Source organism: Podarcis vaucheri (assembly GCF_965113315.1).
Source record: "Podarcis vaucheri genome assembly, chromosome: 3".
Lineage (NCBI taxonomy): Eukaryota > Metazoa > Chordata > Lepidosauria > Squamata > Lacertidae > Podarcis > Podarcis vaucheri.
In genome coordinates, this window is record NC_138761.1 from 73,139,484 (window position 1) to 73,158,092 (window position 18,609).

The window sequence follows — 18,609 nt, forward strand, 5'->3', positions numbered from 1 at the left end:
TGAAGAAATAAGCTGCAGGAGTCCTGCACCTTCAACTGGATGGGATTCTGTGCTTGCTAATCTCCATACGCTGCCAGGCATGTCACTCATCTGCCTTGTTCTTGGGTGAAAAGTGACCCCCTGCCTTGGTGCAAGCAGTGTCTTCCTGCCAAGTCTTTGTGTTTCCTGAAATAATATATAGTGATGATACCAAAAAAAACCTTTAACAGAACCTCTCTTTAAAAAAATTCCCATAGCTAGGCCTATTTTCTAACCACCAGAGGATACAACACACTCACATATTTGACTTTCACTGCCTTTGAAGTTAACATTCCACTTTGGTGGGATAATATTGAAGTGTAGGTGGGTTGAAGCATGACCTAAGACGAAGATTCAGCTGAAAAAGGGTTTATTGGAGCATCAGGAACAAGAATGACAAACAGGAGCGCTTGGCCCAGTAGGCCTATATATCCTTTAAGCCGGCCCAGGCAAAACATACACACCACCTGTGATAGGTCAGCTTAATACTGCAGTTAGCGAATCACAATACTGTCTCAGCAGGGATTGGCTGCCTGCCAGCTACTAACAATGTCATTGGAGGGTTTTAGAACCCTCTCTGTCTTTTGTTATGCATCTGAAGCTCCTGAGCTCCAGGAGGTCTGAAGGCCTTGGCCTGTATTGCATGCATACAGCCTGGCTTTGGTCTAAAATGCCTGCATACATAACAAATATGTCCTACGCGCACACACACAGCTACTACTATAGAAGTATCCAGCAGCGCTTCCTCTCCTCTCTGGGGACCAGCAGAATAGGGATGCATTCTGATAGAAGCTTTAAAAGAGACTAATATGCAGCCTTCCCCAGCCTGGTGTGAAGCCATTCATACATTTGTATAACACATGAGAAGACAAGGATATTGCATGTACTACATATTTCAGTAGATCAGCATTGAAGTCAAGGATGGGGAACCTAAAGTCCTCCAAATTTTGTTGGACTCCTCCTAGCATCAGACCCAGTCTGCAGGGCAACAGGTTCCCCATCCCTAATTTAAATTCTGGGGTTGGCCTGTAATCCTACCCTTGTTCTACTCAGAAATAATTCAGTGGGCCATACTTCCAGGTGTACTGGATTGCAGCCTAAATTTCTTTCAGTGATCGTTATACGTAGAAAACCAAGGTCACAACACATGTTTAATGCTTTCATTTCATATGCTGACTGTGTTTTTCCCACCTCCTCCCACTTCAAGAGAATGGAGTTAATATTGATGGAGGGAAATGAGCTCATCTGGGTGGAGGGGAAAAGATACAACTGCATAATTTTACTGTACATATAATATACTGCATATGAAAAACAGCTGCTAAACATTTCAATAAACTCATAAAATGCAGTGTCCTGTTTGGGAACGGATGTATCGAATAGGGGATTAGGCATTTATATCCCTGAGTAAAACCAACAATAATCCAAACTTTTTCCCTAGCCATGTCAAACTTTCTGTCTGTCATTTGAAACTCTCTTTCCTGAAAGAGATTTTGTTTTTCAGTTTTGGTTTTTCATTTTGGGCAAAACTATTGCTGAGTTGACATTACAAATCACTCAGAGTTCTCCCTTGCAAAATTCTCTGAAGAAATGAATGTTAAAATTTCCCATGAGGTGATGGAAAATAGGGTTAGGGCCAAAATCTTGTTTCTTTCTAAATGCTCATAAAGAAATGTCGAAACAGAAGTCAGACAACATAAGCCCTTGGAAGAATAAGAACTCAACAATGATCTGAAGTAGACAATTTCACTGTACATGATGCACAATAGACTAGTTCATTAATTCAAATCCTCATGGGCCAATTTAACGTTAATATGACACGGGATTTTTATTTTCCCCCTGCAATGTAGTGTTGGCTGCTATGGTTACCAGAAACATAAAGCCACTGCAGCTGCCCTAAGCACTCAGATGTTTCTCAGTCTCTAAGGCTTCGAAAGAAAGAAAAATGTGAAGTCCACTGTGCCTATCCAGCCCAAGCATTCCATTTGCCCCTAACAAGCTCTGGAGCTGAGCAGGCTGCAGAGCAGAAGATTATCACAGCAGGACAGGATATAAATCCACCCCCAGCTAATTTTGTGCTTGTCAACTGAGTAAAAAAGGAATGTAGAAAATAAGAGCATGCGGAAAATATTTGGAGAATAATTCTTAATGATGAAGTGTGAAAAACTTCCTGGCAGCTAGAAGGCAATTTACTGGGCTAGTGGTGGCTACCAAGAAAAGGAGTTTTCACATTTCTTCTTCCTTAAAAAAAAATGGCTGATACTTATGTAGAAATAAAAGAATTTCTTTTCTCTTATTTTCAGTTATAACTTGGGGGCAAGTAAAGATCTGTTAGGTTTCTTAAGCCAATGTGCAAAGATCCACTAAACCAAGGCTGTCAAATAAAATCTTTTTCCCCCTCCCTATTGATCCTAGAATCAATGGGGTTGCTAATGCGTGCCTATGGTTTTATGAAGTGTTCCCAGGATACATGCAATAGAAACTTCCAGGCAGTGCTTGCCGTCATAGACTAAGAGGGCTGTTCAGTCACTCACTACTTTGCTATACTAGTATAAGAACATGACTACAGAAAGATGTGTGCTGGCTCACTTTACATTGAGGAGATTGACAGTATAGGCATGTTAACCAGTAGCAGTTCCAGTATATATTAACTAAAAGGGATTGCTGAAATTAATTGATTATAAATTGTGAATGATCAGAACAAATAATTCTGAAATTCCAATATGAAACCCATTTCCATGTCAGGGACAGCTCACTTGGTAAAGCATGTGAGTCTAAATCTCAGGGTCAAGAGTTTGACACTGAAGTCAGGATCCTCAGAAAAGCAAGTTTCTGGCCCATATTGGCTACCTAGAGTAGACTGAAAACAGGCCAGTTCAGCCATGCCTAAAGAAAACTCAAAAGCTAGAAATGAGCCAAGTACATGGAACATCAGTGCACTAATCTCTTACCCATGACTCACAGAAGCAACTTTATTTTCTGATGTAAGCAAGCGCGACACAAGTTTGTTATGTGCAAATGATCACATAATTCAGCTTTTCTTTGCACAGAATTTTGGTTAGTGGTGCTGATTTAATTTCTTTTTGGTGACAACACATATAGTTCATGATAATATGCCAGGACCGAAAGAGCAGAGAAAAGAAGCTACCAAGGTGCAGCATAATAACACCCAAAAACAGCAACCATGGAATAAATGTGTGTAGAGTCACCCGCATGGCAAAAAGAAAACATTCCCATGCTATAGGGAAAGGCAAAAATAAATCCAGGCTCACCAACCAGATGGGGAAAATTCCTTCCCAGCCTCAAAATGACTATCAGATAAGAAGTGTAGTAAAACTTTCCACAGTGCAAATATCTATATCCCTAGCGGCAGTCCCAGAGGGATTGTTCTTTTCTTCTAATTTCAAGCTGGGCTGGGTTGTGTTTACGCACTTCATTAGGCCACAAGATGTACTGCAAAGCAGGTTAGCAGCTGAATTGTGTAGCTGTTGTTGTCAGCATTTCCCACCAATGGAATGGGAGCCAGCTGCCCAGCCAGCTTGGCTGCTAACAGAAAAGCAAATCAGCCTCAACCTTCTGTCACATTTCGTTGCTCAGTTTTCTGTTGGAGTTTAGGGATTATGAGCACAATGTTCAAGAAACTGATTTAAAAAATAAATACATCCAGCACCTGCAAAATGCGATGCTTGAGCAATCACAGTTGCTGTCCCTTCTGCTGTTCTCCAGTGGCTTTACAGAATGAACAACCAGTGCAGCTGTTTGAAAGGTGCTTCTTGCAGGCCCACTCCCTGCAATTGTAAAATCCAGTGGATTTAAATATCTGCTAGAGCCTGGAAGATATTTGCATGACCCCCTCAACACACACATATTGGTTTTTGAGGGGTTTATCCCTCAGACATGCCTCCCCACCCTCATAAAACACTTGTTCTTTGGCTGTGAAAACAGCGCTGACCAGGACGTATGAACTCTCAGGCAAATATATCTATGCCTGATGCTGGGGCGCTTCCATTTTTATCAGTGGAGGTGATATGGAATGAACTGGAGGTTCCCATTCTGAAACACTGAGGATGCTGGGAATTCCACAGCCATGGAAAGACATGTCAAAGCCTTTTATGTGGGAGCTCAGTGGGAACCATGCCCAAAAAACACAGCGCTTCTTTGAATTTTGCATTGAAGTTCTCCAGCCAAGTAATGTGTGCAAAAATGCACCTACGGGGGCAGAAATATACATATATTTGTTCAAATTAGTGTTATTATTATTCATTTAATTTCTATTGCTGGCATCCATCTGTCTCGAGAAACAATGGAGTGCACCTCCAGGGATGAATTGAAACCACGATACCACTTTATATTTTTATGGGGCAATAATTTCAAAGTGTTCTACAACACACTGAAACATCAAATAAAGCAATACAGAAGAAAACATTAATGAAGAAATTCAATTGTATACCTTCAAAGCAGCATAATAAACAGGAAACTAAAATACTATCTTAAAGATTTCAAAATAAAACATTACAAGCAAGGTCAACAACAGAATGCTCATTTAACACAGCAAAGTTAACAAAATAAATAAATATCTTAAACATTCCAAAAGAAAATATTACTAAAGGAAGTCAGATATAAAATGCACATTTAAAACAGCATAATTAACAAGAGAATAAAATATTATGAACATAGAATATATCTGCTGCTGTTGCTGCCAATCCTGCCAACAGCGGCGTAGCGTGAGTTGTCAGCACCCGGGGCAACGCAAGTAATTTGCGCCCCCTAACCCGGGGCAAGGCAAGTAATTTGCGCCCCCCGCTGCCGCCCAAACGACGCCGCTTGCCCGGAGGAGGAGGGGGGCAGAGAGGCGAGGAAAATGCAACAGCCCAGCAGCTGCAGCAGCACCGGCGGAGGCGGGGCTGTGAGGAGGGGCTGCCTGGCACGTCCTCCGCGGCGAGCGCTGAGAGCCGCTGCCTGCCGGGCACCTTCAGCCCGGACGCGCGCACAGCTCGTCGGTTCCGCGAGACATGCGGCTCCGCTACAGCCTGCACCCGAGGCTCTTCGGCGACTCCGGAGGCAGCAAGCGCGCCCCCCCCCCAGATGTTGCGCCCGGTGCGGCCGGCACCCCTGGCACCCCCCACGCTACGCCACTGCCTGCCAATGGTGGACAGCGGCTGGGGAAGCTCAGGCTTGATGACTTAGGTCTGCCCGAAGACGTAGCCAAATAGTATGCAAATATGTATTATATTAGCAGAAACTGTGTATTATACCAGTGCTACTCAAAGTAGTGGTCCACAGGCCAGTACCAGTCAGTGAGCCATCAGCTACTGATTCCCAGGAACTCCACCAGAGTCACATAGGGTGGGATGCTTCAGGGACCAAATGCAGCCCCATTCCCTGGCACACTGGGAAGGGGGGCAGAACTGTCAGTCCACCACATCAGATAGCTTGAGAGGCACTGTATTTGACAAATTTCATATAAACATGCATTGATTTGGAGAAATTTGCTCTAAAATGCAGGTGAATTTGCATACAGTAAGAATTTTCATTTTAAAAAATCAAACCGATTGGGAAATGTGGACTAATGAGAAGACTGAAAAAAATGAGAAACCATGAGAAACTAAAATTGGCAGTTTCTCCCAGCTCTCAGGGCAGCAGGTCCAAATGCTCTTGTCTTGGGGTGTGGGCCTTTGGCAGTTGCTCAGCCATGAAGGCATGCGACATTTCAACGGGGAAATTATTTTAGCCTCAGCCTGGCACAGTTAGCTGCACATGAGGATTAGGAAATTATGAATGCACTGTCAGAGGAGGATGTGGTCGAATGATCTCAGAGAGAGTGAAGATATTTGCAATGGAACTATAGAGATGGAGAGCATAATTGTACAATGATTTTGTTCTATTTATGTCTCCCCAATTCCTCAAAGACAGTTTGCTGCATGGGGAGGGGGAACCACAGTGTATGTTCAAACATAAAATATGTGGCAGTATTTCTTTAACATTCACTTGACCTTCTAAACCCCTGTACGCCCTGTTCTATACAAGCATAAACATTTATACAGGGTGTATATAAAACCTCTGCCTGTATGAATCTTCTTGGGCTTAGGGAGAATAAAACTTGCAAATAGTTAAAGTGAACAAATTTTCTTTTGTTGGAACCAGTTGTGATAGAGCTCAAGAAGAACAAAACACAAAAATAATTTGTTTAAAACATAATGAAATATTCTATCCAAATCCAAGGAGAAAATTAGGCACTTCTTGCTTGCAAATTTTGTAGTCAGCTAGTCCAAAAATTTCTCTCACCCATCATTGTGTTGGGTGCTTCCAAGTTGCTTCTGGGTTTTGCCGTCACTTCATGCATGCGCAGAAGCGCTCTGCACACTTCGCACGTGCACAGAAGTGCTCTATTGTGCTGTGCACGTGCGCAGAAGCGGCAACTCTGGATACGGACTGTTCGGGGTAAGTACAGACCCTCCAGGACAAATTACGTTCATATCCAGAGGGTCCACTGTACTTCATGTGAGGGCAGGATAACTTGGGCCTTTAAATCTAGGGGGCCTCGCCAGCCTGCCTGCTCCCCAGTGCCGCAGTCTGCCCTCTCCCAAAATTGCAAACCCAAGACTTCATGCAAGGACAGGGCAACTCAGGCTCAGCAACTATGAGACTTGGGGCTAGCCAGTGGGGCCCAATTTGAAGCAGTGGGGCACAGCTTGATTTTTTTTCTTTTGTAGGGCCCCAGTTCACAGCCAAAGTCTGCAAAATCTCATAGATATAAATAAAATCCATCTAGATTGCCCTGGTGTGGGGGCCCCCTTAGGAGCAGCCCGCAGGGCCCAATGTGGCCCAGTTGTTCCAATTGCATTAAGGTCAGCCCTGATGAGTCTGTGCAGGGGTTGGACTGACAAGCCCTGCACCTTCTAGGTCCCTGGTGTCACTATTCAGGGTACAGACTCAAGGACTTGTAATGGAAATAGGGGGGGCACTTATTGGAAATCAGTTTTGTCACCTCCCCGCCAAACCCCGGGGACGATGAGCCCAGCCACCTTTTATTCACAGTCGCATAAGCACTACACTACAGCATGGCCATAAAGCTGTACGTTCAACCGCTGAAATACACATCCAATATGTAGCAATGGAGATTTATGTTACTGCTTTATGAATGAACACTGTGTTTTATTAATGTATTCTGTATTTTGTGAATTACCTAAGAGCTACCAATAGGGAGCTCTAGAATCTGACAGCTAACCAATTGGGTACTACCAAACAGCGACCCCTATTGCTGAAAGCAGGTAACCAGCAGAAAACGCTTCAGCTCAGCCTTTGTACTGTTTATTGAACACCACCTGCTGTGTTGCCTGCAGGGTGGCAACAGAAAGCAAACTAAAAATGCTTTTGCAGTTCATCAGAACTATCCAGCAATGTCAGGTTATAGGAAAACTGGTGCTATGAACAGTAACCCTAGTTGGTTAATTGATTTGGTAACTTCCATGCACATGACATGTGATGCTAATCATTTCCCCCAAGAGTTAAATGATAACTAATCAAAGGCAGCTACAGTTGCAAATGGCAACAAAATATCTGTAAAAGGAAGAGAAGCAGGTTTGCTCAAGTGTGTTGCAGGTAGAAATACTGTTTGTAATTAAGTGAGAGCAGTAGTTTACTTGCTCGAATTAATAAGAAACTATAACTATAACTATAATTTATATAACTATTATTATTATTATTATTATTATTATTATTATTATTATTATTAATTATTTCCCCAGCTACTCTGTTGCTTCCATTTTCCCCATGAGACATAACCATAGAGTTCTGCATCTTATAAATGATTTTCCACGCATCTTTCAGTTTTTGTAACACAACAGATGCACTACATCACTGTCCACACTTCCTTTTCCCTTACCGTTTCACGATCATAACTTTGAGAACTCTTGCCAATGTGCAGATGTGCCTCCCCCCCCCCCCCAGTAAAAAATAACTCATAGAGTTGGAAGGGAGCCCTGAGGATTATCTAGTTCAATCCCCTATGTAATGCAGGAATACGCAGCTGTCCCATATGGAGATCAAATCATCATCATCATCCTGGGGATGTTCATCAGACTCAAGATAAACAAAAACAAGCCATGTTTTCAGGGCATTGCAGGGAGAGAATGAGCCTTAGGGGTGAAAGAAAGAAAAAACCTAGCTTGGTATTCATAGCATAAACCAGACTGGCCAAATGTCAAAAGTTCACAGTGCAAAGGATTAGAGATGTCAAGGCGAAAACACTGTCATATGGGAAAGGGCAATCAAACAAAGCATCCAAAAGAAGATCAGAAAGAAAGAAAAAAAGTAGAACATGTGCTCATGTTTGTTTATTTGCTTGCTTCTTGAGAACTCCAAATATTGCAAGGGGGGGCAGTATTTATTTCATCCAGCTGGATCATTCTACGTCATTAATCCTAGCATCTCCCACAGCAGCCGGACCAAATGGTGAAAGTAATAACAATCTTGTATGAAAGAACAAGGATAGCAGAAGAAGGAAGTAAGAAGAGAAAATGTTATTTCCCAAGAGTGTTGGCCTAAGCTGTTGGACACATTCCACCCCTAGTTAACTCAAGGACATCCCAAGCGCTCCAAAAAGTTGCAGCGTATTCCAAGCCCCTGAGCAAGAATGCTCCTGTCTGGAAAATGGACCTTTGCAGTAATGTTTGGGCCTTTTTCTTTCCCACCTTCCTGAAACATTTCCCCATGGTGCTATATAGTGCTAAAGGGTCCAAGCATTACTTTGCTCTAGCTGTTATCTAGTTATTTGGTAGCCATTTCATGGACAATCTAAGCTATGAGGAAACATCAGACACTCTAATATAGTTCTACTACGTATATGGAAGATGCCAAACTGCATGTTACAGGAATCACACCCTAACAACAATAATTTCTTAGCCATAATATCTGGATAAGTCCTCCTGGTTCAGAAGCACTATATTTCTGAAAACCAGTTGCCTGGAATAAAGAGAGGGTGGCCATCACCTCTATGCCTGCTTGTGACCTTCCAGATGCATCTGGTGAGTACAAAAAAAAAGTTGGGCTAGATAAACTATGACGTATCCAGGAAACTGTTCGTAGTCTTGTCTTGTCTATCTGAAATGTATCCAAATTCAAATGCACTGGGGGCAGGGCATGTGGGGAACACCGCTGGAGTGATCCCCACCCACTGCAGCTAAGCGGGGGCTGCGCTGTGCTGCTTGCCTGGCCGCACAGTGGAGAACCCTACCAGCCAACGCTGCCCTGCTTTAAGGGGTACACTCATGGCACCCTGTGAGCCCAGTGCTGCTTTGAGATACTTGCAAAAGCGGTGAAGAGCTGGCAGGGCACATGCCTGTTGTGTCCTTCTCACTCAGAGGGCAGCTTCAGAAGGATGCAACAGCTCACGACACCCTGCCAACCTCGAGGACTGGCAGGGCATTGTGAGGAATGTGCCCCCCCAAAAAAAACTGGGACCAGGTTGAAGGCCCCCCAGCCCTGACCACAGTACACCTCCTGGAAGGGAAGTCCCATTGCCTGAGCCGACCACATTCCCAGTGTACATACCCCACTTTGCACTATGTTAGATTCCAATCAAAGTTTCAATTTCTATGTTTTTATCTTGGTTATAAGTGAGCTAGAAACTGCCCTGTATAAGGTAACTAACAATGGAATAAGAATTTAGGATGTGCCACTTTTAAGCTGCCCTGAGTTCCTTTTGGATGTAGGAGGAAGGTGGGAGTAAAAAATACAATAAATTAAATAAACAGTAGCCACTGAATTTGCTAGGGCCTGATTTGACATACAATACAACTAGTAGATAAGTCCAAGGTAATAACTGGCAAAGTTCTTTGCTTCGGAAGCTAAGAAGAGCTTGAACAGAGAACAGCATCATACACAAACTCGCCATTCTCTGTGTGACTTGACTCTGCAGTCTCCTTTTCCTCACAATGCTTCCCAGAGGTATTAATTACTGTTACTGTGGATCATGTGAACTGGAAACCGACAAAAATCATCCACCCAACCAATCTGGCAATAGAAGTCTGAAAAATGCCTGATTGTTGCTTCGCTGCCAGTTCTCAGCAACCTCTTTCCTAGCACTCAGAAACAGCCCTTGTCTTGTCGAACTTCCTCTCTGTTCCTCATATAGGGCCAGCCTACTGATAGACATCTTACAGGGAACATTTTTATTATTGTGTCCCCTTTCGTTCTTCTCACTTTGTAACATGACCTTCCATGTTTTAAGATCTTATAAGGCTACAAATATATAGTTGGCCAGGCAAGGAACTATCAAATGCAATCTTTGCTCCACTTTCCCTAAGTTTTTTTCTTGTTCCAATATTTTTCTAAGCACTTTTCTTTTTCTAAAGATAGTGCTCTAATAGCTTTTATGTTTTGCCCTCTTGAAATAGATCTTGCTTCTTAAAAGCAGTATTAAATTAAGCTCTTAGTGTGCATGTGCTTGATGGCTGCAATAGAGACTTGCCTTTCAACCCTTCCTATCTTTTTCCCCAGACACATGCTGTGATCAAGGAAACCAAGAAGAAAATGGGTATCTCATGCCACAGTTTGCAGGATCCACATGTAGAATGGCTCTGCAAATGGCTGGCAAACTGAAAGAGAATTCAAGGAGCAGCGTATGGCCAGTTTCTTACTTCTTCTTCTTCTTCTATTATTATTATTATTATTATTATTATTATTATTATTATTATTATTATTGCTGCATTTATATCCAACCTTACCTCCAAGAGCTCAAGATGGCATACATGGTTCTCCCGCTTTCCCTTTCATCCACACAACACCCCTGTGAGGTATGTTAGGCTGAGAGACAGTGAGTGGCCCAAGGTCAACCCACAAGATTTGACTCCTGGTGTCCCAGGTCCTGGAAGGGAAGAAGAGATGGGATGAAATTGTGAGAGAGGTTTGGAGGAGACATGGAGAATGGAAAAGGGCATATGTGATATGCCCTGTCCTGCCTAGATATGCTAAGGCTTGAACCTGGGACCTTCTGCATGCAAATCAGGTGTTCTATCACTGGCTACACAAGTGCAACCAAACAAGGCTATAAGACCGTCCCGAATAGGCGGTTCCCAGGGAAGGTGCTCTCCGTTTCCACACAAGGCAAGAAGGGCTTCAGAATGTGTCACAAAACACAAGGGAGCTTATAATAGCTTTCAAAACATCAAAAGACATACCAACAATATGAAGACAACAATGTGTATGCATTGATTGAAAAATGAGTCTGTAGAAGGCAGTGAATGTACTTTATGGCATGTGTCGAGAACATGTTGCAGAAGGCACTCGCAATAAAACACCAATCTGGAGGGAAACACACACACACACACACACACACACTTCATGTCCAAGACATTCTACAGCCTGAAGCAGAGCTCATTGCCTTTCACATTCCACCTGTGGAAGCTAACTGGACTAGTGATTGAAATTTTGTTCAGCTATGGCAAAGAGGTAACGTATTATACTCAAGGGCAGCAGGTTAGTGTAAGGGGCACAGGGCAGGCTATGTGGTAGTCACAGCTCTAACCTCCAACTTGCTCACCAACAACCAGCATCCGCCGCCTGAGACAAGTACATCATTCTGAGGTAGAGTGGGCCAGGCCAGGACATTTTGCCTCCTGTGCCATGGGTGCAGTGCACCCTCTACACCACACGGGGCACCACCCGTGTTGATGGTGGAGTGCACCCAAAGCAGCAAAGGCAGTGGCAGGGGCAGAGCAGCACACCTGCTCAGATATGCCACCTGAGGTGACCACCTCACCTCGCATCATGGGTGGCAGGTGGCCCTGAACTCATCCAAACCAGTTTCTTTTGAAACTGGATATCCACACAAACATTCAGAAACTGAAAATCAGAATGAAAACTCTCTTCCTTCTAATTCAGATCACAGTCCAGACTGTGTTAAGAGTGGCCACCTGACTAGTGTTTTGCCAGCCTGCCAGTTTTTCCATTGTCTGGGGTAGTTCTCAGCACAGGGTGGTGAAATGGCCAGAAAACCTGGTCAGTGTAAGCATTTCCCTTTCCCTTTCCCTCTTTGCCTTACAGATTAGTGGTGTGACAGCAGCGGAGAAAAAGACCACCCAGAGTCCAGGCATTCCCTCTCCCTTTTCAAGGAAATATGAAGCTGCCTTATACGGCGTCAGGCCATTGGTCTATCTAGCTCACTATTGTCAGCACTGGCTGATAGCAGCTCTTCAAGGTTTCAGGTAGCCCTTCCTGGAGATCCTTACAACCCCCTCCAACCAGCCTTCGGCCTTGGAAGGGTTAGAATTGCTCTATAAACCAACATTTAAAAAATTCAAAGCATTAATGTCAAAATTCAAGGTAGCAGCTAACCATGTGTTTATTTTATTTTTGTTGAAATTAAATATTAAGTTTTTAAAGAGCATGTAAAGCAGTAGTGTCATGAACTGGCAGGACAAGGAAGAAGAGGATTCCAGCAAGGGGTGTAGCTGGGACTGGGACACACTGGGGGTGGGGAAGGAGAGGTTGGTGGCGGGGGGGGGGTGGAAGATGATGAGGGGATTAATGCACAGGACCCAGAGCAGCAGGACCCATCACCAGAGCCAGATGAGCCCCTTTCCCCATGAACACAGTGGGCTCTGGGGCATAGGGAGCAGTGAGAGGGGTGCTCTAGGAGGCTGAGGCAGGCAAGGGCCCAGAGTCCAAACCCTAGCTGGGAGTAGCTTGTGATTCCTCTGCTGGAGGAGGCTTGGAACATGTGAGAGTCACATGACTCATCAAGCGCAGGTGCTGCAATCAGCATGCAGAGTATAAAAAGGTGGCGCTGTGGGTTAAACCACAGAGCCTAGGACTTGCCAGTCAGAAGGTCGGCGGTTTGAATCCCCGCGACGGGGTGAGCTCCTGTTGCTTGGTCCCTGCTCCTGCCAACCTAGCAGTTCGAAAGCACGTCAAAGTGCAAGTAGATAAATAGGTAGCGTGCCAGCGGGAAAGTAAACAGCGTTTCCGTGCGCTGCTCTGGTTCGCCAGAAGCGGCTTAGTCATGCTGGCCACATGACCCGGAAGCTCCTTCGGCCAATAAAACGAGATGAGCGCCGCAACCCCAGAGTCAGCCACGACTGGACCCAATGGTCTGGGGTCCCTTTACCTTTACTTTAGAGCTAAGGAGCTGTGTCTGCTCAGCTGCTCATGTTGATGGACCTCAGCTTGGATGCTCCAGGGTCTGTGTGGGACTGTGCTTCAGTTTGGACATGTGGATTAACCCCAGACTGGGGACTTGACATATTGACTTGCCGCCAGGTAGGCCAGGAGTTCAGGACAAGTAGCCAGGTAAGACAACAATGTACTAGCCAAGTTAAAAGGTGGATTAAATCATTTTCACCTGGAGATGGCATTTCACAACTGGCATAGAGAAGTTCCAATCCACATTCCCCGTTTGCCTAGTCTCAGTAGATGTGGGTAAAGGACCTTGGGCAGTTTCCTATGGCAGTAGGTGATTCTTGAGTTACCCTTATTCCAAGCTGTTTTCTAGGTCAACATCAGCACTTGTCACTGAACCTGGAAACAGGGCGCCACTTAACCTGTTACAGAACTGACAAGACATATAGCTACTGCATTTTGAATCGCCTGAAATTTCTGATAAATTTTCAAGGGCAGCCCCATGTGTAGCACACTGCAGTAGTCAAGCATGGCTGTTACTTGAGGCATGGGTGACAATGGTCACTTACAGGGTTGTTGGAAGGATGTCTGGGCAAAATCCTATCTCTCCCCGAAACATCTTTGCATGATAGCATTACACCTATAGGCAGTATCTTTACAGTGCTGCTTGGTCAGAGAGTGGGAGAGGACGAAAGAGGACACCTGATCTACAGCACTAAACTGATTAGGGGAGGGGAGAAAGGCTTTGGGGAGAATCAGAAGGGAGAAAAAGATCCAGGTAGGAACTGGAATGCTTAAAGGAAAAGGTGACAACCCTGCTTAAGAGCCTTGGAAACATTAGTCCACATGCTGATGTCAAGAGACTTTACAGGGTCCATTCCAACCAGTATAGTTGGCAGGCGTCTATACACTAAGAGCCTTGTTTCAGAGACCTCACAAAGCATCTCTTGAAGAGGAAAACAAGTTGGTCTTTGTAAATAAAAGTTCATGCATTTGCGTAATGAAGTCTCTTTCCAAAACAGTGCTGAATGATACTCTTTTTCTTTTTCTTTTTGCGAGCAGACATGATGATGAGGAGTGGGGCTGAGGAGAATTAGGACGGCTAATTAACTGTGTTCAGCTGCACATTTCCCCGCAAAGTATGGTCTTGCGATTCTCATGAACCTAATCCTTTGGTCAAAAGAAAAGGCGCTTCAACTCCTCCCAACATTTAGAATGCCTAGAATCTCTTCTGCCTGTTGAGACTGCAAACATATTTTTTAATTCACGTTTTCTGTGACTGAAAGTGCTTTAAAACATTAAGAGAGACCATCTGAATCGGGAAACTTCTTATTAATTAAATCCTGGTTGTGGAGCTTGGCAGTAGGAAGAGAGGAAGCAGTCTGACTGGGGGGGGGGTGTGTGTGGCAAAGTTTGAGTGGGTGGCGAGGAAGGTGGAAAAGGAGTGATGATAATAACAACTTGAAGGAAGCCAGAGCTTTGAATGCAGCCTCAGTCTGTATCCTGACAGAGTGAAGATAAGGTGGCAGCACAGCTCATGGTGCTTTCCTGGAATACAATCCGCATTTTGACACTCTCTGTTTAAGCACTGCCCATCTGTATGTTATTCAGCCGGAGCCTCTAGGGAGACAGAGGAGCTACAGGCACGGAAAGGCAGCGAGCGAAAGCAAAGGCACTCCTTTTAATAAGGATCTGCTGAAGAGCTGACTTAGAAGTGCCACCTCTGGAAGCTGGAAGTTAAAACAACTGAGGCGCCACTAAACCAAAGGGGGTGCGATTAAAGCAGGAGCAGAAATCAGTGCTGGATGTGAGGGGAGGAGATGGCTTTGATCTTGGCCTGGCCCCTGGTTTCTCCTCTCTTCTTCTGCCTGGGATATCTCTCCCTCAGCTCTGCCTCAACGGAGGGCAACATTTTTCATGCTGACATTGAAGGCAGCTCAGCGGTCGGCAGCCAAGAAGACACCCTTATCAGAGGGCAGCAACAATCTGTATCTTTTCGAAGTTGGCCGCATTTTGCTGAGGTAGAGTAACTCTTCTGTCTGTTGACCTTTCTCCTTCTTTGTACTGTTTCCAGCACTCCCCCTCCCCTAACCCCTTTGTGTTTTTATAGTGTCTCCATTTGGCTCAAGCGAATGTAATCCACTGGGTGTTTTGAAGTGGGAGTGTGGAGTTATCAGGATTTTAAGGCATTTCAAGGGAAACTCTAAAATATGCCCTCCCCCCCCCCGTCCAAAATGTACATGTCACGCTGCCTTCTTTGAATAGGCTGTTGTATTATAAAGTCATGTTCAGCTGCTTGGATTTCATGCAAGAGCAGTAGAACGAGTCTGTCCCCCCAAAGCAGTTTCAGGTGGATAGATTTATCAGTGCATATTTTAAAAACCTGCTACTTTTTTTGAGATTTTTAATGCCTTTGGGTATCCAGAAAGGAGGAGCTTTTATGGGAGTGGGCAGCATGTAACAGGAGGGGAGCACTCTCAAACACAGTGTGTACAAAGTCTGGGGTGTATTTCAGTGCTTTTGACTGTGCTGATGGGCATGTGTCAATCCCATTCATTTCAGTGTGAAATCATTGATCTATGTCTGTCCAGGCCCATCTATCCTGAAAGTCCCTCTCATGTCCAATCTTGTAGTGTAGGAAAGGTGTGTGTTTTTCTGGATTCTCAGCTCACTTCTCTTCAAATCAGTACTGCTTAAGAAGTCTCTGCATGATAGGAAGCTGGTTGCCAACCTATCAGAAATGCTGTGGCAGTGGATTTTATTGTTTTGCCAGGGGTTGGGCTAAATAACCTTTTGAACCCCTTTCAATTCTATGTTTATGTGATCACCACATCCGGCGATCTCTTGGGGACATAGGAGCTCTGGTTATGCACACTTTTACTTCTACGAGTAAAAGTGTACACTGTATATGCACAAAGTGATACATGTTCACTGTTGCATGTACTCGGTGTGAATTAGGAGCCCTGAATGTATGGGAGTCCTGTACACACAGACCAATATTTGTATTGGTGTCTATGATTTTAAATAAACATGTGACTTGTAGGAGCATCCCCATGAGATGAAAGCCTAATGAGGGAAATGGCCACAAATCCTGTTGGTTTCAGCGGGATGTGTATGCCTCTATTAGGGTGCCATACAGGATCCTATAGTTCCTGAAAGAAATCTATATGAAAAAGTAAAGGTAAAGGTAAAGGTACCCCTGCCCGAACGGGCCAGTCTTGACAGACTCTGGGGTTTGTGCGCCCATCTCACATCTATTGGCCGAGGGCCAGCGCTGTCCGAAGACACTTCCGGGTCACGTGGCCAGCGTGACAACGCTGCTCTGGCGAGCCAGAGCCGCACACGGAACGCCGTTTACCTTCCCGCTGGTAAGCGGTACCTATTTATCTACTTGCACCCGGGGGTGCTTTCGAACTGCTAGATGGGCAGGCGCTGGGACCGAGCAGCGGGAGCGCACCCCGCCGATATGAAAAAGTATGTGCAGCTAAAACTGTTTGTTGACTTGTAAGTAGCCACCACAGAATTCCATGGGGTTTCCTTCTAAGTTAGCAATGGAAAACAAGCAGCTGAGGAAACACCTGCAGAAATGAAATGAAAAGAGAAGCTTAAAACGCTTTTGACTTTGCCAGAAAGAATGGCAATACTTTAGTGATATTTAAAAACAAAAAATAGAAAATGTTGAAGGTGCTCTTACTCTCATGTTTGTGTACACACATACACACTTAAAGGATTATCTAATGTGTCCATGTGGACCTTCCAGCGCATCAATGTGGTTAGAGAAGTGCTGTGCATGGGCACCAGGAAGACATATTAGGCTGGCAAACATGGGAAACAGGGCCTTGTCAGTGATGGCACTTACAGAACTCCCTCAGGAAATGGGATCAGCTCTGTCCCCATTGTCATTTGTGTTACTTTGTCAGATTGCTTTTAATTGGCAGTGCAGATTAGGTTGCTATTTGTTTCTTAGTAGCCCTATCTTTAACCTTTGTGCAGGAATGGAATGGAATGGAATTGTTATGATTGCTATGATTTTACTGTTTTTTATTTGTTTTAATAGTGTATATGTTTTAAACTAGTTTTTATCAAGTTTTTGTATGGGAAAGTATGTATTATACAAGGTAGATAGCAAATCCATGCACCAACACAACAGATATTGTTGGCATAATGGGTTCCCACCCGCCCCCAGGCATCCCTCACAATATATATATATATATACTCTGGAGGGTATAGGGACCTTCCTGAGCAGAACTTTGGTAGAGGTGTGCAGTGGTGGAGAGAGGGACAAGAGGTCTAGTCAGCTGCTGTTGGAAGCCACCTATATCAGCTCCCCAAAAGGGTGCTATCTCGATTCTTTTGGACTCCAACTCCCATCAGCACCCGATCGGCATGGTCAATGGTCAAGGGTGATGGCAGGTATAGCCCATCTAGAAACACCATATAATGCCCTATATAATAAATGCATCATTTGTTTTCTTGAAATCTTAGATAGTTGGGACTCATTAGTTTGGTAGCAGCTGAACAGAACTATGTTGAAAAAACAAGAATTACAAACAAGAGAGCAGCATCACATGAGGTTATGGAATGGGAGTAAGTACCTCCTGTGGAGGTGACTCAATGTAGCAGGCAAATTAAGCCACATAAGGTCATGGGAAAGGAAGGAGTGTGTATCTTGGCGCCAGATCTTGAAAATGAGCAGAGATTAACACAGCAATGTGAATATCACAGTAATGACATGTTCCAGTTACTAGCACTACTACACATAACACTACTGATAAATGAATAGCAGTCTTGGTTGAAGCTCAACATTTTTGGTATTTAATTCATATACAGCATTTTTTGCCTTCCCTCCAAGGAGCTTCAGCATGCATGGTTCTTCTGAGGTAGATTAGGCTGTGAGATGGTGACTCGGCCAAGGCAGTGGCGTAGCGTGGGGGGGTGCAGGGGGGGCCGGCCGCACCGGGCGCAACATCTGGGGGTTAGGGTTAGAGGGCGCAAATCCATGGGTTAGGGGGCGCAAATTACTTGCCTTGCCCCGGGTGCTGACAACTCACGGTACGCCACTGGGCCAAGGTCACCCAATGAGCATCATGCCTGAGTGGGAATTTGAACCTGGCTCTTGCTGCTCCTAATCCAGCACTCTGACCACTATGCCACACTGGCACGTATAGCTGAATCAAGATTCAACTAAGGGTGAATTTATTAAAAACAAAACTGTCATTCTATTATTCCATCAGGATTTCCTTCCAGTGTGTTCTGATATGTTGATCTCAATAAATATGCCTGTCAATCAAAATCACTCAAAGCTTACCATTTTGGGGTGCGTGGTAAGATATGGTTAACTAGAAAGTAGCCCTGTTCAGGTGCTGGTGTTCTCTCAGAGTCCCAGCTCATGGCAACAGCCTGTGTGCAGGCTTCTCTCTCTTCAGACCTTCTGCCAGTACTTGGACAAGCTCAGGTAGGGGCCAGCATAGGGGG

General features: G+C 44.5%; 1 protein-coding gene and 1 long non-coding RNA gene across 2 annotated transcripts in view; one reads left to right on the forward strand and one right to left on the reverse strand.

Annotated features, from left to right (window-relative positions):
* LOC309529089 overlaps positions 1–18,609 on the reverse strand; it is a 176,363-nt gene that overhangs the window by 81,468 nt on the left and 76,286 nt on the right. The gene's annotated exons all lie outside the window — the stretch shown is intronic.
* The window catches only part of LAMA4 (laminin subunit alpha 4), a 77,819-nt gene continuing 73,642 nt past the window's right edge, over positions 14,433–18,609 (forward strand). The window contains exon 1 of the mRNA XM_082216770.1: positions 14,433–15,155. Within this exon, the coding sequence (XP_082072896.1) occupies positions 14,955–15,155 (201 nt within the window). The 5' untranslated portion in view covers positions 14,433–14,954. The remainder of the gene's footprint in view (positions 15,156–18,609) is intronic.